This window comes from Sorex fumeus, unplaced genomic scaffold, assembly GCF_029834395.1.
Source record: "Sorex fumeus unplaced genomic scaffold, SorFum_2.1 ptg000110l, whole genome shotgun sequence".
Lineage (NCBI taxonomy): Eukaryota > Metazoa > Chordata > Mammalia > Eulipotyphla > Soricidae > Sorex > Sorex fumeus.
Genome location: NW_026606167.1, coordinates 2247746 through 2266276, shown reverse-complemented (window position 1 = coordinate 2266276; position 18531 = coordinate 2247746). Strand labels below are relative to the sequence as shown.

The 18531-nt window shown below is 65.8% G+C and overlaps 3 protein-coding genes across 3 annotated transcripts; 2 read left to right on the top strand and 1 right to left on the bottom strand.

Annotated features, from left to right (window-relative positions):
* Positions 1-718: 718 nt before the first annotated feature.
* On the top strand, positions 719-10047 carry CLCN7 (chloride voltage-gated channel 7). The gene is made up of 25 exons (XM_056135223.1): positions 719-934; positions 2713-2784; positions 3630-3698; positions 3785-3850; positions 4676-4808; positions 4883-4992; positions 5305-5385; positions 5668-5730; positions 5802-5885; positions 6278-6371; positions 6455-6519; positions 6685-6801; positions 7024-7078; positions 7214-7274; positions 7460-7598; positions 7774-7867; positions 8000-8169; positions 8487-8538; positions 8625-8752; positions 8834-8919; positions 9003-9132; positions 9215-9274; positions 9356-9526; positions 9599-9679; positions 9759-10047. The coding sequence occupies exons 1-25, from the start codon at positions 785-787 to the stop codon at positions 9843-9845; spliced, it is 2418 nt and encodes an 805-aa protein (XP_055991198.1). The 5' UTR covers positions 719-784; the 3' UTR covers positions 9846-10047.
* A 1271-nt stretch (positions 10048-11318) lies between these two features.
* CCDC154 (coiled-coil domain containing 154) lies at positions 11319-17112 on the top strand. The gene is made up of 16 exons (XM_056135106.1): positions 11319-11542; positions 11610-11805; positions 11877-11908; positions 11992-12087; positions 12304-12427; positions 13260-13361; positions 13441-13569; positions 13919-14043; positions 14202-14337; positions 14442-14579; positions 14999-15118; positions 15659-15735; positions 15962-16079; positions 16253-16339; positions 16543-16697; positions 16989-17112. Exons 1-16 carry the CDS (start codon positions 11319-11321, stop codon positions 17110-17112), a joined length of 1983 nt encoding a protein of 660 aa, XP_055991081.1.
* PERCC1 (proline and glutamate rich with coiled coil 1) lies at positions 17098-17955 on the bottom strand. The gene has a single exon (XM_056135271.1). It carries the CDS (start codon positions 17953-17955, stop codon positions 17248-17250), a length of 708 nt encoding a protein of 235 aa, XP_055991246.1. The 3' UTR covers positions 17098-17247.
* Positions 17956-18531: the final 576 nt, after the last annotated feature.

Genomic DNA, 18531 nt, shown 5'->3' with positions numbered 1-18531 from the left:
TGGGCCATGCCAGCCTCCCTTGTCGCTGTCTCAGTGGGGTCCCCCGTGCTGCACCCCAAGTGCAGGATTGCACTGACACTAGGAAGAATGTGTCCGTTCGTCCTTCCAAGAGCTTGCAGGGTATTCATGGGAGAAACCGAAGACCTCGGGCGACTTCCCGTGACTTCGAGTTCAGTTTTGGTTTTATTCCCAGTTGTGATGGGAGGTGGGGTTCCCTGATTGTTAATGTTTTTCCTAGGATGGAGACAGTACAGGTAGAAAACTGTGGGAGACTCAGCAGACCTTTCCAAACCCTGGGCACAACTGTTTTAGCTGGGGGGTCGCACTAACGATAGTACTCAAGAGTCACCCCTGGCTCCGTGCCGGGAGTCGAAGCAAGCTGGGGATCCGCACTAGGGCCCTAGAGACAGTTTGGCTGGGAACTCCCGGCGGTGCGAGACCCTCTCCCCGGGCACTCTCGGCCCCTCCCAGTCAACCCGAGCCGTGGCGGGGGCTGATCCCGGGCCCTGGCGCCGCTGCCGCCAGTCCCGGCTGCTCGGTCACGGCCAACGCACCCGCAAGGTAACAGCCGAAGGTCTAGCCCGGGTCGCGGCCCCCGGCCCCGCCAGTGCGCGTGCGCAGACGGGCGCAGGACACGCCTCCCAGAAGGCCCTTCGCGAGGCCACGCCTCCCGGAAGGCCCCGCGCGCCGGTCCCGCGGCGGCGCCGGCGGGTCACGTGCCCCGGCGGGTCACGTGGTCCGGTGCGGTCAAGAGCCGCCCGGCCCGGTCCCGGAGGCGGCGGGCATGGCCAACGTTTCCAAAAAGGTGTCTTGGTCCGGCCGCGACCAGGACGACGACGAGGCGGCGCCGCTGCTGAGGAATGCGGGGCGGCCCGCGGAGCCTGCCGGAGAGGACGCGCCGCTGCTGAACGGGACGGGGCCCGCCGCCCGCCAGGTCGGGCCGGGGCCGGGGGCGGGGCCGCCGTGGGCGGGGGCGAGGGTTGCGGGGGGCCGGGGGCGAGGAGAGCGGGGACGCCGGGGGCGGGGCCCGGTCGCCGGGTGGGAGGGGGCGCGGCTGCGGGACGCTGCGGCGTGGGGCGGTGGGGCACCCGGGGATGGGTCTCGCGGGTCCCGGGGCCGGGCGCTCCTGCCGCGTCGCCGGCTGGCCCTCGCGCCCGGCTTTGTGTCCCCCTAAGCGCGGACCCGGGACTGGCCATGCGCCGCCGGGCTCGGGAGCGCTGACCGCTGAGCCGCGCCGCTGCCGACTGCTGCTTATCCCGGATTGCTGCGTTTCCTCTTTCTGCGGAGAGTTCCGTAAATCTCCGCTGGCCTGTGGCTGCCCGCCGTGTGTGACTCGCTTTCCTGGCCGGCCGCGGTCTGCGGTGGGGTGGGGGGCGCAGGGCAGCTGCAGGAGCCGGTCCGCCCATCTCGGGGTGGGGGGGGGCACCCGGAATGGCACCTCCAGATCCCACCAATTCCCTGCCAATTCTTCTGATCCGGGCTCACTTCCACTCTTGACTTAAGCCAGCCAACTTGTGGTACGGAGTAGTGAGCCCAGCTTGGGCCTGGTGGGATGTAGCTGGGCAGTGCTGAGTCTTTGGGACCCAGTGTGGACCGTGTGAAGGCCAGTGACCAGTGTGGCCAGCCCACAGCCCCCTTCCCCCCCCCCCCCCCCCCCCCCCCCCGTGTGCCTGTCTCATCTTCCACCCCCTGCGCCTCTCCCCCAGGAAGGCCCTGTGAGTACCAGCACTTGGCCTTACCCTGTGCCATGCTTCTTGGGCAGGAGGTGGCCTTCAGTGCTGTGGCTCTGGGCTTGGTAAGAGACTGACTGCTCTCTAGTTTGGGTGGTTGCCAAAGACGGGGCCTCGGCTCTGGTGGGTGGGTATGTGCCCCCTCAGGGCCCCGTCTAGAGCCCACACCTGACTGCTCGTTGGTGCTAGCAGCCCACTCCTGCCGGGACTCGGCGTGCCAGAGATGGAGCCTGGGCGGGGCCAGTGCCCACCTGCCGTGCTCTCCCAGGGCCCTGACCTGCAGTCTGTCTGCACGCCTGGGCCGCCTTCTCCTCTGCTGTCTCTGGGGTCTTTAGTGCATTTGCACATGACGGTCTTTTTCCCGTGTTGAGGCTGTGGTTGCTTCCTCACCAAATGGTACAACATCCAGTGTGGATGCTAGCTCCCCGCTCGCTGTGTTTATGGGTCTCAGAAAGTCACAGACTTACAGGGACTTGTGAAGCCACAGAGGGCGACACGCTGGCCCGTTTCCTCCTGTGCAGATCTGCCAGCTGGTGCCATGCCCACCCTGTCATGCCTCAAGGCACCAGGCTTCTGCTGGGGGACAGACACCCCTTGGACTGCTGGACTTGACCACGATGGGAGGGAGCCTTTTCCAGGTCTAGAGAGTGAAATCAGGAGGCATGGACCAGAGCCCGCTGAACCGTGGCCTGGGCTTCCCGTAGGGGACTGCCAGAGCGTGTCCATCCCCCTCTTCTGATTTCGCCAAGCCTGGTCCTCTTCCCAGATGCAGCAGAACTGCGGAGCATGTGGGCAGCATCCTCCCACCCCCCCGATGGGGCCAGGGGCCTCGGACGCTGTAGACCCCTGTGCCTGCCGGCCTGGCTACCCCTGCACGCCTTGCTCGGCCTGGAGCCCAGTGGGGGCTGGGGCCCCCTCTAGGTTGTCCACACAGCAGGTGGCACCCGTTGGCCAGAGTCTGAGCTGCTTCTCTCCTTCCCAGACTCCTGCACCAGGGTCTGTTTGCGCTGGGCACATGAGCACCGTGGAGCTGGATGATGAGCTGCTGGACCCAGTGAGTTGCCACCCAACTCTGGACATGGAGCAGGGCAGAGGGTGCAGGGTACAGGGCACAGGGCAGAGCACACAGCGCTCACGTGGTCCGGCGGGTCAGGCCAGTCCCGGGTCTGTGCTTAGGGGGACACAAAGCTGGGCGCGAGGGCCAGCCGGCGACGCGGGCAGGAGCGCCCGGCCCGAGACCCGCGAGATCCATCCCCGGGTGCCCCACCGCCCCACGCCGCCGCGCCCCCTCCCACCCGGCGCCCAAGCCCCGCCCCCGGCGTCCCCACTCTCCTCGCCCCTCTAGACATGGGCGCCGCTGTCCTCGCCCGGGCCCCGCTAGACATGGTGGGGACTAGCATTGCTGCTCTGCAGCTGCGTCCAAAGAGCCGTGTAGGACAGAGGGTGCAGGGCTCAGGACGTAGGGCAGAGGGTTCGGGGCACAGGGCGTAGGGTAGAGGGTGCGGGGCTCAGGGCATAGGGCAGAGGGTGTGGGGCTCAGGGCCCAGGGCCCAGGGCCTACTGTGTTGGCTCATCCCACCGTGGGGAGCACCTGTCCTGCCAGCAGCTACCAGTGTGCCTGGGACCCCACTCACCTCCTCAGGGATGTGAGTCCATGGGCTGGGAGCTGCCCCACCATCAGGAGGGTGCCAGGGCCTGCCTGCTTCCTGATGTTGGAGGGGTCAGCGGGCCGCCCCCTGCCAGCACCCCGCCTGGTCACTGCGCCAAGCTCTCCAGCTGCCCCACGGGTACTGCCCATCGCCCAGGGGCTGTCGGTGATGGCTCTGGCAGGCAGGGGTTGGGGGGACCTTGGGCCTATCTCCTTGTGGGGTGTCCTCATCGCTCTGCCCCCCCCAACAGGCGGCGCCCCCGTCCCCGCTGCCTAAGGAGATCCCGCACAACGAGAAGCTGCTGTCGCTCAAGTACGAGGTAGGCCCCCCTTCTCCTCCCCTCCCCCCCCTCCTCTCCCCCCTCCCCAGCCTCCCCATGAGTCTCCCCTCGCCCCACACCCGCAGAGTCTGGACTATGACAACAGTGAGAACCAGCTGTTCCTGGAGGAGGAGCGACGCATCAACCACGCGGTGAGCGGGCTGAATGCGCGGGGGTAGGTGGGGCGAGCACATGCTCCCCACGCTCCGCTCCCTGTGCTCCCCGTGCTCCCCACACTGCCCATGCTCCCTGTGCTCCCCGCGCTGCCCATACTCTCTGTCCTCCCCATGCTCCCTGCGCTGCCCATGCTCTCCGTGCTCCCTATGCTCCCTGTGCTCCTCGTGCTCCCCATGCTGCCCATGCTCCCTGTCCTCCCCGTGCTCCCCGCGCTGCCCATGCTCCCTGTGCTCCCCGTGCTCCCTGTGCTCCTCGTGCTCCCCACGCTGCCCATGCTCCCTGTCCTCCCTGTGCTCCCCGCGCTGCCCATGCTCCCTGTGCTCCCCGTGCTCCCTATGCTCCCTGTGCTCCTCGTGCTCCCCACGCTGCCCATGCTCCCTGTCCTCCCTGTGCTCCCCGCACTGCCCATGCTCCCTGTCCTCCCCGTGCTCCCCGCGCTGCCCATACTCTGTCCTCCCCGTGCTCCCCGCGCTGCCCATGCTCCCTGTGCTCCCCGCGCTGCCCATACTCTGTCCTCCCCGTGCTCCCCGCGCTGCCCATGCTCCCTGTGCTCCCCGCGCTGCCCATACTCTGTCCTCCCCATACTCTGTCCTCCCCGTTCTCCCTGCGCTGCCCATGCTCCCTGTGCTCTCCGTGCTCCCTATGCTCCCTGTCCTTCCTGTGCTCCCCGCGCTGCCCATGCTCCCTGTGCTCCCCGTGCTCCCCGCGCTGCCCATGCTCCCTGTGCTCCCTGTGCTCCCCGTGCTGCCTATGCTCCCTGTGCTCACCATGCTCCCCACACTCGTCTCTGGTGCCTGCAGGCCTTCCGGACAGTGGAGATCAAGCGCTGGTTCATCTGCGCCGTCATCGGTGTCCTCACGGGCCTGGTGGCCTGTTTCATCGACATCATGGTGGAAAAGCTGGCCGGCCTCAAGTACATGCTGGTCAAGGGCAGTATCCTTGTCCTTGGCCACCCCGGGGGTGGTGTGGGGCATCCAGGAAGCCTGAGTAGCCCTTGACAAGTGCAGACATCGACAAGTTCACGGAGAAGGGGGGTCTGTCCTTCTCGCTCCTGCTCTGGGCTGCCCTCAACTCCGCCTTCGTGCTCGTTGGCTCCGCCATCGTCGCCTTCATAGAGGTAAGCCTGGGCAGCTGTCCGGGCGTCGGTCCAGACACAAGCTGTCAGTGCTTGCCTTGCACACAGCGGAGCCGGGTTCTGTCCCTGCGCCCTATCGCGTCCCCACACACCTCCACGGGTGACCCCAGCACTGCTGAGCGTGGCCGCAAAAACAAGCAGAAAAGGCAAATCCGAGGTGTCCGGGCTCCCCCTGACACACTCAGCCTCAGCCTGGCCCTCACGTGCGCCTCAGCCTCCCTCAGCCTGGCCCTCACACCCCTCAGCCCGCCTCAGCGCGTCCCTCACACACCTCAGCCCGGCCCTCTTCTCCAGCCTGTGGCCGCAGGGAGTGGGATCCCGCAGATCAAGTGTTTCCTGAACGGAGTGAAAATCCCCCACGTGGTGCGTCTGAAGGTGAGGCCGCGCGTGGCTCTCGGCTTCTCCGCATGTGTCCGGCAAGGGCACCCCCGGCTCGCTGTGCAGCATCTCCCCTCAGTGTTACCTCCACCTGAGGCTCCTGCGTCTGCGGGTGACACTCCGGCTCCTAGGGGCAGGGTCTGGGGTTTCCCAGTTTCCAGTGTGGAGGGAGTTTGGGGCGAGTGGATGGGCTCTGGCTGCTTGGTGGGGGTGCCCTTGGCGGACTCTGCACAGGAGACTGTGCCCACCCGCGGGTCCCTGCCATGCCCTGTGTTCCAGACTCTGGTGATCAAGGTGTCCGGTGTGATCCTGTCCGTGGTGGGCGGCCTGGCTGTGGGCAAGGTAACCGCGAGTGGCCGGCACACCCGCCCGCTGGTCCTGCCCGCGCTGAGCCGCTCCCATGCCTCCCTCAGGAGGGGCCAATGATCCACTCTGGCTCTGTCATCGCTGCCGGCGTCTCGCAGGGGAGATCGACGTCCCTGAAGCGGGATTTCAGGGTGCGTGCTGCCTGAGGGCGAGGGGAGTCTGGCCGGGCTCAGGGAGGGGGCGCGTCCCCACGCCAGCCTTGTGCTCCTCAGCCGGTGCTGCGGGCGCTTCTTGGAGTAGTATCTTTGTGGGGCCGTCCCTGGCAATGCTGCTGGACCCGCCAGCTGAGGCCGGACCCTGGACTCCTGACTGTGAAGCCTGCGCTTGGCCCGGCCCAGGCAGCTGTGCCCGCCCACAACTAGCTGGGCCTGGCGTCTGCCGGCTGCCCTCTAGCCCAGAGTTCCTCCTATCCTGGCGCTGTCCACGCGCCTCCCAGCTGCTGTTCTACAGACGCTTGAGATTTTGGTCTGCACCCCGCCCCCCCGAGCCGAGCCAGACTCTGTCCCCTCTGTCCCCGGACCAGATCTTCGAGTACTTCCGCAGGGACACAGAGAAGCGGGACTTTGTCTCGGCGGGAGCTGCCGCTGGAGTGTCCGCTGCATTTGGCGCCCCTGTGGGTAAGGGCCCCCCCTGCCTCCCCAGCCCCCGAGCATGGCCAGACCATGTGGGTAGATGCCATGGGCCGCTGCGCCTCTTGCAGGCGGGGTCCTGTTCAGTCTGGAGGAAGGTGCTTCTTTCTGGAACCAGTTCCTCACGTGGAGAATCGTGAGTGCCAGTGGGAACCCCGAATTTGGGGACTTGGCGCTGCCTCCTCCCCTGCAGCTCTGCCCTTCCCTGCAGCTCTCCCCTACTCTGCCCTCCTGCGCAAGCGACCCCGCAGCCCCTCTGCTCTGTACCCCCACAATCCACTTGACTGTTTCTTGCCCCCAGTTCTTTGCATCCATGATCTCTACCTTCACCTTGAACTTCGTCCTGAGCATCTACCACGGGAACATGTGGGACCTCTCCAGCCCTGGCCTCATCAACTTCGGCAGGTTCGACAGCGAGGTAACCCCCTACTTCTCTCCCTGCGCAGGGGTGGACTAGATCTCACCTATGAACTTGCAAGCAGCCATGGGGGGGTCTGAGCTGTGCCCCGGGGTGCCCTCCCTTGTGCCCTATGGCCCACGCCCCCAGGGGCCAACCAGGTGCGGAGGAGCAGGACCCTGTGGGCATCTGACAGATGCTCTGCGTCCAGCAGAGGGCTGAGGCACGCTCGTCTCTTCCCAGACTATGGTGTACACCATCCACGAGATCCCCATCTTCATCGCCATGGGCGTGCTGGGTAAGGGCCCAGGGCTGGGGCACGGGCGCACACACCCCGAGCAGCAGATACTGGCTGGACGCCTTTGGGCGGACAGGCGGGCGGGCGAATGGACCCTGACGACCCTCCCGTGCCTCACGCGTGCCTTATGCCCAGGTGGCGTGCTTGGAGCCGTGTTCAACGCCCTGAACTACTGGCTGACGATGTTCCGAATCAGGTGAAGAGCTGGGATGGTGTGGTAGGACAAGCGTGTGGGGTGGCGCAACCGAGGACCAATGCCAGGACCCATCTCTCCCTACACATGAGGCCCGGCCCCACCCCTTGCACCTCCTGGGGGTCAGGGAGTGAGTGCCCACAGAGAGGTCCAGGCAGTAACCGCTGGTGCCTGCTTATTCGCTGCAGGTACATCCACCGGCCCTGCCTGCAGGTGGTCGAGGCCATGCTGGTGGCCGCCGTCACAGCCACGGTCGCCTTTGTGCTCATCTACTCATCCCGGGACTGCCAGCCTCTGCGGGGAAGCTCCGTGTCCTACCCGCTGCAGGTGGGACCTGGCCCTGCGTGCATGCAGACACGTCCCTCCACTCGCCTGCAGCGGCCCAGTGCTCAGCCCTCTCTCCAGCCCAGGGTGGCTGGGGTGCCCCAATAGGGCCTGTGCCGGCCCCGACGCCCTGCACTGGGCCCTGACTTGGGCTGTCCCTGTTGTGTCCACTCCCCAGCTTTTCTGCGCAGATGGCGAGTACAACTCGATGGCAGCTGCCTTCTTCAACACCCCAGAGAAGAGTGTGGTCAGCCTCTTCCATGACCCCCCAGGTACCTGCCCCTGCAGGCACAGTGGCCCTGTGGGTAGAGGTGGGGCTCGGGATGTCTCTTAAGGCTCTGCCCCTTTGCTGCTGTGTGCTCGGTCCTCGTATCAGGCCTCTGTGGGCACGGCCCTCCCCGCAGGTTCCTACAACCCCCTCACGCTCGGGCTCTTCACCCTGGTCTACTTCTTCCTGGCCTGCTGGACCTACGGGCTGACCGTGTCAGCCGGCGTCTTCATCCCCTCCCTGCTCATCGGCGCCGCCTGGGGCCGGCTGTTCGGCATCTCCCTGTCCTACCTCACGGGTGCTGCGGTGAGGGCCCACCTACAATGTGAAGGGGCTGGGGGCCGGCAGTAGGCGTGCAGGGAGACCCCAGAGATGCCCCTCCTGTGGGGTCCCTCTCCCTTCCGCCTGCCTCGCTGCTGTTCCACTCAGCTTGTGTACGTGCATGTGCTATGTGTAGGAACCTGTGTGTGCACGGGGTGTGCCACACGTGTCTGTCCACCTGCTCATGCCACGTCTGCACACATTGTGTGCCTAGTGCCTGTGTGTGCACGTGTGTGTGTGCATGTGTGTACGCGTGTGCCTGGGTACATGTCTGTCAGCTGCAGATCCTGTGTCACCCACAGATCTGGGCGGACCCAGGCAAATACGCCCTGATGGGAGCAGCAGCTCAGCTCGGTGAGTCCAGCCTGCCAGGGGGCTGCGGGGGGCAGAGAGGGAGAGCGCGGCCCCAGGGCCCCAGCAGCAGCTATGCTGCACCGCAGGTGGGATCGTGCGGATGACGCTGAGCCTGACGGTCATCATGATGGAGGCCACAAGCAGCGTGACCTACGGCTTCCCCATCATGCTGGTGCTCATGACCGCCAAGATCGTGGGCGACGTCTTCATCGAGGTCAGCTGGCTCTGCCTACGCGTGGGCGGGTGGTCCTGGGATTCTGCGCGACCCCCGTGAACTCCGACTCCCCTCCCGCAGGGCCTGTACGACATGCACATCCAGCTGCAGAGCGTGCCCTTTCTCCACTGGGAGGCCCCTGTCACTTCCCATGCACTCACTGCCAGGTAGGGGTGCCTGGGTCTGGGCAGGGGCTCGCTGTGTCCCGCAGGGGGCTGACGGGCATGGGGCCTCACCCATTGTCCCGCAGGGAGGTGATGAGCACGCCAGTCACGTGTCTGCGCAGGAGGGAGAAGGTGGGCGTCATTGTGGACGTGCTCAGTGACACAACCTCCAACCACAACGGCTTCCCCGTGGTGGCACCCGCCGGTGACGCCCAGGTACCCGCTGCTGGGACGTTCTCCCGAGTGTGGCCACTCTGCCGAGTGCACACGCAGGGCCCTGACAGACTCTCCTCTGCAGCCCGCCCGGCTCGAGGGCCTGATCCTGCGCTCGCAGCTCATCGTGCTGCTCAAGCACAAGGTGGGTGCCGGCCGGAGCACGGAACCCCTTCCCTGGTTCACGGGGCCGCTGGCTCACGGCGTCACTGCTGTCGCCACACAGGTGTTCATGCAGAGGTCCAACCTGATGCGGCGGCGGCTGCGGCTGAAGGACTTCAGGGACGCGTACCCGCGCTTCCCGCCCATCCAGTCCATCCACGTGTCCCAGGACGAGCGCGAATGCACCATGGACCTGTCTGAGTTTATGAACCCCTCTCCTTACACCGTGCCCCAGGTGTGCGGAGGGGGGAGTCCTGTGGGGGGCCTGAGGAGGCACGGGGCTGGGCTGACTGAGCTTCCCCTACAGGAGGCGTCTCTGCCCAGGGTCTTCAAGCTCTTTCGGGCCCTGGGCCTCCGGCACCTGGTGGTGGTGGACAACCTCAATCAGGTGAGGGGCCTCCCGCAGCCCCGCCCCCGCCGCAGCCCCACCCCCGCCCGGCCTGCACACAGCCCCTTTGCTCCTGCAGGTGGTGGGACTCGTGACCAGGAAGGACCTGGCCCGGTACCGGCTCGGGAAGGGCGGCCTGGAGGAGCTCTCTTTGGCCCAGACGTGAGCGGGGCCTGCCCCAGCCCTCCCTGCCCTGCACCCTGGACACCTCCCAGCTGCTCCCTCCTGTGTGTGTACACGTGTGCGTACATGTGTGTCCATGTGCACACCTGCATTCTTTCTCTGGCTTCTGTCCCAGCCCCGAGATCGGGGGCAGCCCTAGGCAGGAGCCACCTGGCCCGGGCCCCGCCAGACACGGTGGGGACTAGCATTGCTACTCTGCAGCTGCGTCCGGAGAGCCGCGTGCCTGCGCCACGGTAGGGGCTGTGCCTTCAGAGCTGGATTCCGGCCAGCGTGGGAGCAGGACTCGGAGACTCGGCACAGGGCCACCGCTGGTTCTGCGGACACGCGGTCTCCCCACCCGGTGCCTTCCTGGGCTCTGATGCCAGCTCTGGTCAGTGGAAGCAGGACGCTGTGCCCACAGGCAGCACAGACTGGACCTCAGCCAACTGACTCTCGTGTCAGGGGAGCATGGGCCAACGCTTCCCTGTCTGGGGTGTCTCCGGGGGGAAGTGGGTCCGAGTGGGACATAATAAAGGCCTTTGCCCTGACGGCTGCTCTGGCTTTTTCCAGCCAGGTTGCTGGACGAGTGTTGGGGGGGACAGAGCCCTGGGAAGCTGGTAAGGGGCCACAGGGGTCATTAGACGCGCAGGCTGGACCCCACATCCACTTCTCTCCTGTGCCCTAGCCTCTGTCTCCCATGTCCTCACCTCTCCTGTCTCCCCCCAACCTCATCTCTGCTCCCCTGTCCCCTCTCCTCGACCATCCATTTCTCTCCGTGCCCTCTAAGCAGACATACAGCACTGTGGGTCTTCTTCCTGGGGGCTGTTCGTCTGCAAGTCTGTCTTGCTCCTGACCCACTTTGCTACTAAGGCAGCAGCTCAGGAAGTCCCCAGGGCTTCCCGGACCCCTTCACCTGTGTGGGAGGCCCCAGGAAGGATGCCCTCAGCCGCCCGGGAAGCCCCAGCAACCCTGGGTGTCGGTGCCAAGGCAGACGCACAGAAAGCATGTGGGGAGCCTGAGTCCTCACCTAGTGGCAGCTGTGTCAGACTGTGGGATCAGAGCACACCACCCCAGCTCTTACCTGGGGTGGAAGCTGGCAGTTGGAGAGGCCTTGTGAGGGCAGAGGGCAAAGGGCTCGAGTTCCACCGGCAGTTGGCCATGACACCACAAGGTTCTGGTCAGCAGAGGAAGTTCCACAGGTGCCTGGGGCCCTGCCTCAGTCGTGCCTAGGAAGGAGAGGTGTGAGGACAGCGGCCCCTTTACAGCCCAGTCCTCGCAGGCCTGGCCTCAGCCCTGACCGCCCCTGCTCCCTCCGATCCCTGAGCACTGAGCCCCCTTCCCAGGCCACTCTGTTGTGTTCCTGCCCAGGTGGGGAGTGGCCAGGCCACGGCCGGCCCCAGCACCCAGTGCTTCACTTCCTCTGCCCATCCTGAGGAGTGTCCGGTGGCGCCCTCGGGCTGGGCTGTCGCCCGCAGGCATGGCTGAGACCCCCTGCTCCCTGGGGCCCCCGGCCCCGTTGGTCCCCTCCCAGCCCAGCCCCATCTCCCTGGAGGACCTGGAGGTACTCCTGCAAGAAGGGGACCGCAGCCCCGAACCCCTGAGCGCGGTGGAGTCCTCAGACCCACTGGAGTCCAGCGACCTGGCCTCCACCACCGTCCTGGAGCCAAACACCCCTCGGGGCTGGGAGCAGATGGAAGAGAGGTGAGCAGCCAGGAGCCTGGGGGCGCTGAGCTCCGGGGTGTGGTCCCAGCGCTGTCTGGCCCTGCAGGGTGGCCGAGCTGCAGGCGGAGGTGGCGGCCCTGGGCACGCACCGGGACCACTGTGAGCGCGCCATGCTGGGGCTGCTGCGGGAGCTGCTCCAGGTGCGCACTCGCCTGCAGCGGCAGGAGGCAGAGCTGGGGGCGCTGCAGCAGGAGGTGCAGCGGGCGGCCAGGGGCCTGGAGGAGCCGCAGGAGGTGAGCGGGGTGGGGCCAGGCGGGGCTCCCCAAGTTGAGCCCCTGCTGGCATCCGCCGCAGCCCCCATGCTTCCTTGCAGAACCAGAAGCAGATGCAGGCTCTGGACAAGAGGTACCAGCAGGGGGCAGGCCCGGTGGGCGGGCCTTGGGGGGCCGTGCGACCCCTGGCACTCGTCTGGCTGTGCGCTGCTGCAGGCTGCTGGAGGTCCGGGATGCCCTGGGCCGCATCCGGAGGCAGCAGGCTCTGCAGGACTCGGAGCGGAAGGGAGCCCAGCAGGAGGTCTCACTCAGGTGCTCCCCACCACGGGCACCCACAGACCCCTCGCAGCCACACGCCCCAGTCCCACACGGCTGGGTGGTGAGGAACAGATGCGGGCCCCGCCTGGCTCTCCCCTGCAGCCCTTGTCCCAAAGGGGCCACGGAAGTCAGCTTCCTGTTGCCCAGACACAGGTGACCAAGGAGGCCTGTGGGTGCAGTCTTGTGGCCACAGCCTGCCTTGGCCCCCAGGTTCGCCCAGCTGTCCGGAGAGCTGAAGCAGGAGGGCCAGGCCAGGGAGGCGGCCTGTGGCTCCCTGCGGAGGGACCAGGAGGAGGCCAGCCTGCGGGTGGAGCAGGACATGGCCCGGATGCAGGTACCTGCATCCACACTCTTTCCTCACACCCCCTCCTGCCTGGTGAGATCCTGCGTGGCCTGGTGCTGTGGCTGGGAGTGGAACCTTCTAGACAGTTCAGAGCCTCTCCCCTGCCTGCACCCCTCTTTACTGGAGCCCAGGAGCTTTCCTAAGACACTTCCTTTAACGTGTCCATTCAGGCTTCCCAGACACGGACCCCACCAAAGCTTCTGCCACAGGTCCAGGGCTGCACTACACAAGGCCGGGACAGTGGGCAGTGGCCCACTGCCACCTGCATTGCCTTTGCTGAGTTGGAGGCCTGGGGCTGTGGGACTGGGCCGGCCCTTCCTCAGGCAATCGCATCCACCACATTTGCCAGGGAAATGTGACAGCCACCAGCACCTGCTGGGCAGACACATGGCGCCCGTCGAGTGGGCGGGGCTCTGTGCCACAGTGCTGTCTCTATCCAAGGAGCCAGCTAGGGTCGGGACGCTGGGACCAGGCAGAATCTTGAGCTGCAGTGTGCCCCCTCCCCTGCCTCCTTCCTGCTCCACAAAAAGGATTTCAGATAGTGTAGGGAGGCCAGGCCATGCCCTGCACGGGCACCACATAGGGGTCCTGATCCTCACCAACCAAGGCCACAAACACATCTGCAGGAGCTCCTGCTGCGGTGCCCCTTCTAGGAGCCATGGGGGCTCCCCAGGTACCAGATGGGCCTGGTTCTAGACCCTGGAGACAGGCGCGTCCCCAGCACTGGCAGCGCGGCGGGGCACAGGTACCCGAGGCGTGCCACTGCTGCAGAAGCACAGCGCAGACCAGGAGCCCCGCGCTGCCGGGGGCTGACTCCCCGCAGGCCCAGGTCACCAAGCTGGGGGAGGATATGAGCCTGCGGTTCCTCAAGAGAGAGGCCAAGCTGTGCGGCTTCCTGCAGAAGAGCTTTCGGGCGCTGGAGAAGGTGGGGCCTGGGGGCGGGCGCGGGATTGGGGGATCCGGGTTGCCCCTCCCTGCTCCCGCGGACCGAGCGCCCCCTGCAGAGGATGAAGGCCTCGGAGAGTACACGGCTCAAGGCCGAGGGCAGTCTGCGGGAAGAGCTGGACGTCCGATGGCAGAAGCTGCAGGAGCTGGACGAGGCTCGCGTGCAGGCCATACTTGAGCAGTGCCAGGTAAGCGGCAGCCGCGGGATCGCGGGGGGATGGGGGTGCGTGTGGATGGGGAGCAGACGGGCTGGAAGTGGAGCTGGAAGGGATTGGAGGCGGGGAGTCGTGGAGAGGGGTGGGGCTTTGGGAAGGGGCGGGACCTCGGGGACGTGGGCGGTACCTCAGGATAAGGGGCGGGGCCTCGGGAGGGACGTGGGTGGGGCCTCGGGTGAAGGGGCGGGACATCGAGAGAGACTTGGGGTGTCGGGAGAGAGAGTAGGCGGGGCGTTGGGGAGGGGGGCGTGGGCGGGGCGTCTGGATATATGTGGGCGGGGTGTCGAGGAGGGGCGGGGCCACCGCTGAGCTTTGCCTGCAGCAGGAGGAGCAGCGGGTAGTACAGCGGTGCCAGGGCCTGGATGACGCCGTAGTCCGGTTGACCACATTCGTGCGGCAGAACCAGGAGTCCCTGAACCACATCCTGGTAACCCAGAAGAAGGCCCAGTGAGTGTCTTTGGACGCGGGAGTTGCAGCTTGTAAGACCCTGTGCCACACAGTGTTCTCAACCTGCTGGGATTTCCTGGGAAGTTGGGGCACCACTGCCAGACTTCCCTGGCAGTCCCAGACCCACCAGCTGAAGGACGCTCTTGGGGCCCTGCCAGGGACACCAAGGGGCGCCTGGAGGAGAGCCAGGCGGAGGAGGTGGCCTTCTACCTCCAGGAGAGTCAGGACAGCCTGGAGGCCATGCGGCTGGCAGGGACCCTGGCTCAGCAGGAAACTCAGGATGCCCTGGAGCTGGTGAGGGAGGGGCGGGGGGCAGAGGTGGGGGAGTGCCCTGAGGCTCATCCCATCAGCTCAGAGAGAAGAACCAGGAGTCATCCCCATGCCACCTGTCCCTGCAGCTCCAGGAGAAGAACCGGGCCCTGGACCTGTCCTTGGCCCAGCTGGCCCAGCAGGTGAAGGATCTGAGCGACCACTTCCTGGCCCTCAACTGGAGGCTGGACCTGCAGGAACGGACACTGAGCCTGCGGCTGAGCGAGGTAAGGCCAGGGACCAGGGCACGCTGGATAGGGACCCTGAGGCCCCCTCTCTCCAGCTCTCCTCGCTGCCCAAGGAAACCCTGGACCTTCCACCAGGCTCTCCTTTGGCTCTCTGTGAATCTCTCAGAAGGGACCCAATGGGCTGCTCGTGGGGCACCCACCACCCCCACTAGAATGTTCCTTGCCACCATGTACCTGGGGGCATCTGAGCATTGGAGAGGGCTGCCCACACTGCCCCTACCCCGCTGGGCACCACTGCCCTGCCCACCCCCACCCCTTCCCCAATGAGGCTCTTCTTCGGTGCCTGGGGTGAGGGGCAGGGGCTGCCCCGGGTGCCCACCGAGGCTCCCTGCTACCAGGCATGAGCATGAGGGCTCTGACCTCGCTCCCCATGGCTACGTGGCCTTTCCCCGTCCCAGGCAAGGTGCGAGTGGGAACACCTGGAGCAGGACTCCCTGGCAAGCCTGGCCCAGGGCCAGCAGGAGGTCGAGGCACAGCTGAGGGAAGTGCAGGAAACTGTGGGCAGCCTGCCCCGGCAGGTATGTGGGTCAGCTGCCTCCCTGCCCCACGCACACATGCAGACAGATATGCTTTCATGTCCACCCAGCTGTACACACTTGCACATGTCCAACCCCCCACACACAAAGAAGCCACACATGTGCATGTCCATTCACTCATACACACATGCAGACACAAACTCATACATGCACATACACAGCCTCACTCATGTCCGGTCAGCCACATGCATGTACATAGTGCATACAGTCAGCCACACACATGCACATACACTCAACCACACATGCTCATACACTCAGCTACACATATGCTCAGCCACACACAGGCACATACACTGAGCCACACATGTTCACACTCAGCCATACATGCACATACACTGAGCCACACATAGATGTACATGCATCCACACAGCCTTGCAAATACAGCCACTCACATGCATACATTCACACACAATCAGCCATGCACACAGCACACTCATTTGTGTTGTGTGCATGCAGATACACACATGATCACACACATGTGTGCACGTGCTGGCCTCAGTGCACTGCCCACTGGCCTTGCAGATAGAGGCTTTCTGGGACAAGTGTGTCCTTCACAAGAGTGACTTGGACCTCAAGATCTCTGCTGAAGGCCGAGCCAGGTGAGGTGGTGTGGACCTGGCTAGGGAGGGCACCGGTGGGTATGGCTACCTCAAAACCAACCTATGATGGTGAACTTCAGGGAACCTCCCCCAACCTGGCAGCTGCGCCCCTCCTGTCCTCTCTGTCACCTGCAAGCCCCCGTCTCTGCCCATACCACTCCAGCCTGTCCAGGCACCCGCATCCCTGCCCGACGCAGGGCCCAGTCCAGGCCTCCTGTTCCCACAGAGAGATGGCGGTAGGGGCCCTGCGGCAGGAGTTTGCAGCACTGCTGACTGCCGTGCAGCTGCTCAAGGAGGACAACTCTGGACGCAAGATCGCTGAGATCCAGGGCAAGCTGACCACGGTACCCAGGCCGTCCCCCCACAGCGGGCCAGGTCTGAACCCCAGAGAGCCTGGTTGTGATCACAGGACCTCAGCTCAGCCTCACAAGGCATCTTGGGGCCCCTTCTCAACTCCCAGATGCCCAGCTCCTGCTCCATGCCTGCGGACAGGCGGGGCAGAGGGCCATGTGTTTAGTTTCAGAACCAAATGATGAGATTGGAGAATAGCATGCAGGACCACAGGGCCATCCAGAACCTCAAGTTTAATACGGAGACCAAGCTGGTGAGACCCACATCCCTCCCACTGTGCGGGTGTGTCCTTGTCCAGCTGCCCAGGTTGCATTTCCCAGCAGCTAAGACCAGGCTGATCCCGGGAGATCAAGCCCAGAGACTGCCCGCTCCCCCCCCCACACGCATTCTCCTCCCCCCCCCATTCTCCACCCCTCTGTCCGTCACTCTGTCCGCCATCTATCCTTGTGTTGGCAGCGCTCAGAGGCCATGGCAGCCCTGCAGGAGAGCCTCATGCGTCTGTGGGGTGAGCAGGGCCGGGGAGCACCAGCGTGGCAACGTCTCTTCATCAAGGACACGGCCCCCAGCGTTGTGGTCTCCCTGAACCGCTGGGGCATCTATCAGGCCCTGAGGTGGGCGGTAGCTGCCTCTTTCTCTAGGGGGCTGGGGGTAGGGGGATGGGGGTGGGATGAGGGCAGGGCTTAGGAGAGGGGCGAGGCTTAGAGGTGGGGTGCCGTTGTGGGGCGGGGCTCAGGGTGGGGATTTGGGACCTGTGCTGTTGTGAGGGCGGGGTGCCATCTTGGGGCGGGGCTTAGAGGCGGGGTTCGGTTGTGGGGCGGGGCTTAGAGGGGTGCAGTCGTGGGCGGGGCTTGGGGTGGGGCGGGGCTTAGGGCGCCCAGGTAGCCGTGTGTTGTGTCCTGCAGGTGGTTGCAGTGGAAGGCGGAGCTCCTGGGCTTGCTGGCGAGGTGCCGCTGCACCGTCCAGCACAAGCTGCACCACCGGCAACCCTTCCACCAGCCCAGGTCACTGCCGCCGCCCCCCAAATAAAACAACAGCTCCTGTGGGCAGACGTTCCTCGGCGCACTGGTCCCAGGCTCTCGCTGCTCGGAGGCCTTCATGGGCATGTCGTGTGTCAGCCCCCGGGGGTGGGGAGGGGGTCTGAGGTGGCACACTGTCCCTCGCCTAGTGCTCAGCCTCCAACGCCTGGGTGCCCCCAGCTGACGGCTCCGGGCCGGCCTCGGTGGACCAGCTGGCCAGCAGATCACTGAAGTCGGGCGGGTGTGGGTTCAGCAGGCCCAGGGTGCTGGGCTCTGGCTCCTTCCAGAAAGATGGGGGCAGCCTGCGCTGGGCCATGGGTGTGATGTGGCCGTATTTGCGCTGCAACCGCAGCCAGCGGCCAGCTGCCCTGGGCCCAGCACACCCTCGCAGCCCGAAGTCGAAGAGCTCCGCCAGAGGCCCCAGGGGCTGCCCCTCAGGACCCCCCGGAGAGTGGAGCCCTGGCTCTGCCGCCTCGCTCTCCCCCAGCGCCAGGGCTCGAACCCGAAGCCCAGGGCCCGCGCTGCTGTCCACATGGCCGTCACTAGCACCAGGTTCCCAGCCCGTGTCCCTGCGGCCAAAGTAGCGCTGGATGTCCCCACTGATGAGCTCAGAGAAACGCAGCAGCTGCATGGGTGGCGGCTCAGGGCTGCTCCGTGGGACCGAGGCCAGCACACCGGGCTGCTGCCCCTCCTCTTCCTCCTCCTCCTCCTCCTCCTCCTCCTCCTCCTCCTCCTCCTCCTCCTCCTCTTCCTCCGAAGTGTCCAGGGGCTCAGGGTCAGAGGGCAGGAAGGGCCCCCGTGAGGGCAGAGGCAGCCGGAAGTCGCAGAGGGGCCGGATTACACCTGCAGCCATGGCCAAGTGGGTGAGAGCTCAGGCCTTGGGCAGTTGGTGTCTGCAGAGTCAGGTGGAGCAGATGTCAGGGCTGCCTCTCCGAGCCCCGGAGGGTCCCCAAAGGCAGCAAGGGTCTGTACTGGAGGGCAAAGGAAAAGCAGACACTCCCATCTCACGCCCGGAGGTGGGGGGTCTTGGTTAGCAGAGCCCCCCACAGAGATTCCCACTGACCCGAGGTGCGGGAAGACAAGTCAGTAGCCTTTGGTCAGCTCATGTGTCGGTCCGGGGTGGGTGGGAGGAGGGAGCCACCCCCCCCCCAGAAGAGCGAGAAACAAAGGGAGTTGGGGCAAGGTGGGGGGTTCAGCCCTCCAGGTGCCCCAGACACGGGGGCAAGTCCACCGCCTCACCCAGAGTCGGGCAGGGAGTGAGGGGGCAGTAAGGGGTTTCCCGCAGGCTCCAGGACCCCCACTGCCCCTGCCCGTGTTAGCCCCACACCAGACTCCAGCCAGGGACCCGGCCGCCGCCTACCTGCCGCCTCAGCTCCAGCCCGCTGCTCCGTCTGAGCCCGAGCTTTATATCTGTGCTCTGCAGCCAGTG

Coding starts and splice junctions, on each gene's coding strand:
- CCDC154 (XM_056135106.1), top strand. CDS start 11,319: ATGGCTGAGACCCCCTGCTCCCTGGGGCCCCCGGCCCCGTTGGTCCCC. Junction 12,088..12,303: donor CAGCAGGAGGTCTCACTCAG/GTGCTCCCCACC, acceptor CTTGGCCCCCAG/GTTCGCCCAGCTGTCCGGAG. Junction 15,119..15,658: donor TGGGCAGCCTGCCCCGGCAG/GTATGTGGGTCA, acceptor CTGGCCTTGCAG/ATAGAGGCTTTCTGGGACAA.
- PERCC1 (XM_056135271.1), bottom strand. CDS start 17,955: ATGGCTGCAGGTGTAATCCGGCCCCTCTGCGACTTCCGGCTGCCTCTG.
- CLCN7 (XM_056135223.1), top strand. CDS start 785: ATGGCCAACGTTTCCAAAAAGGTGTCTTGGTCCGGCCGCGACCAGGAC. Junction 2,785..3,629: donor ATGATGAGCTGCTGGACCCA/GTGAGTTGCCAC, acceptor CCCCCCCAACAG/GCGGCGCCCCCGTCCCCGCT. Junction 6,372..6,454: donor TGCATTTGGCGCCCCTGTGG/GTAAGGGCCCCC, acceptor CGCCTCTTGCAG/GCGGGGTCCTGTTCAGTCTG.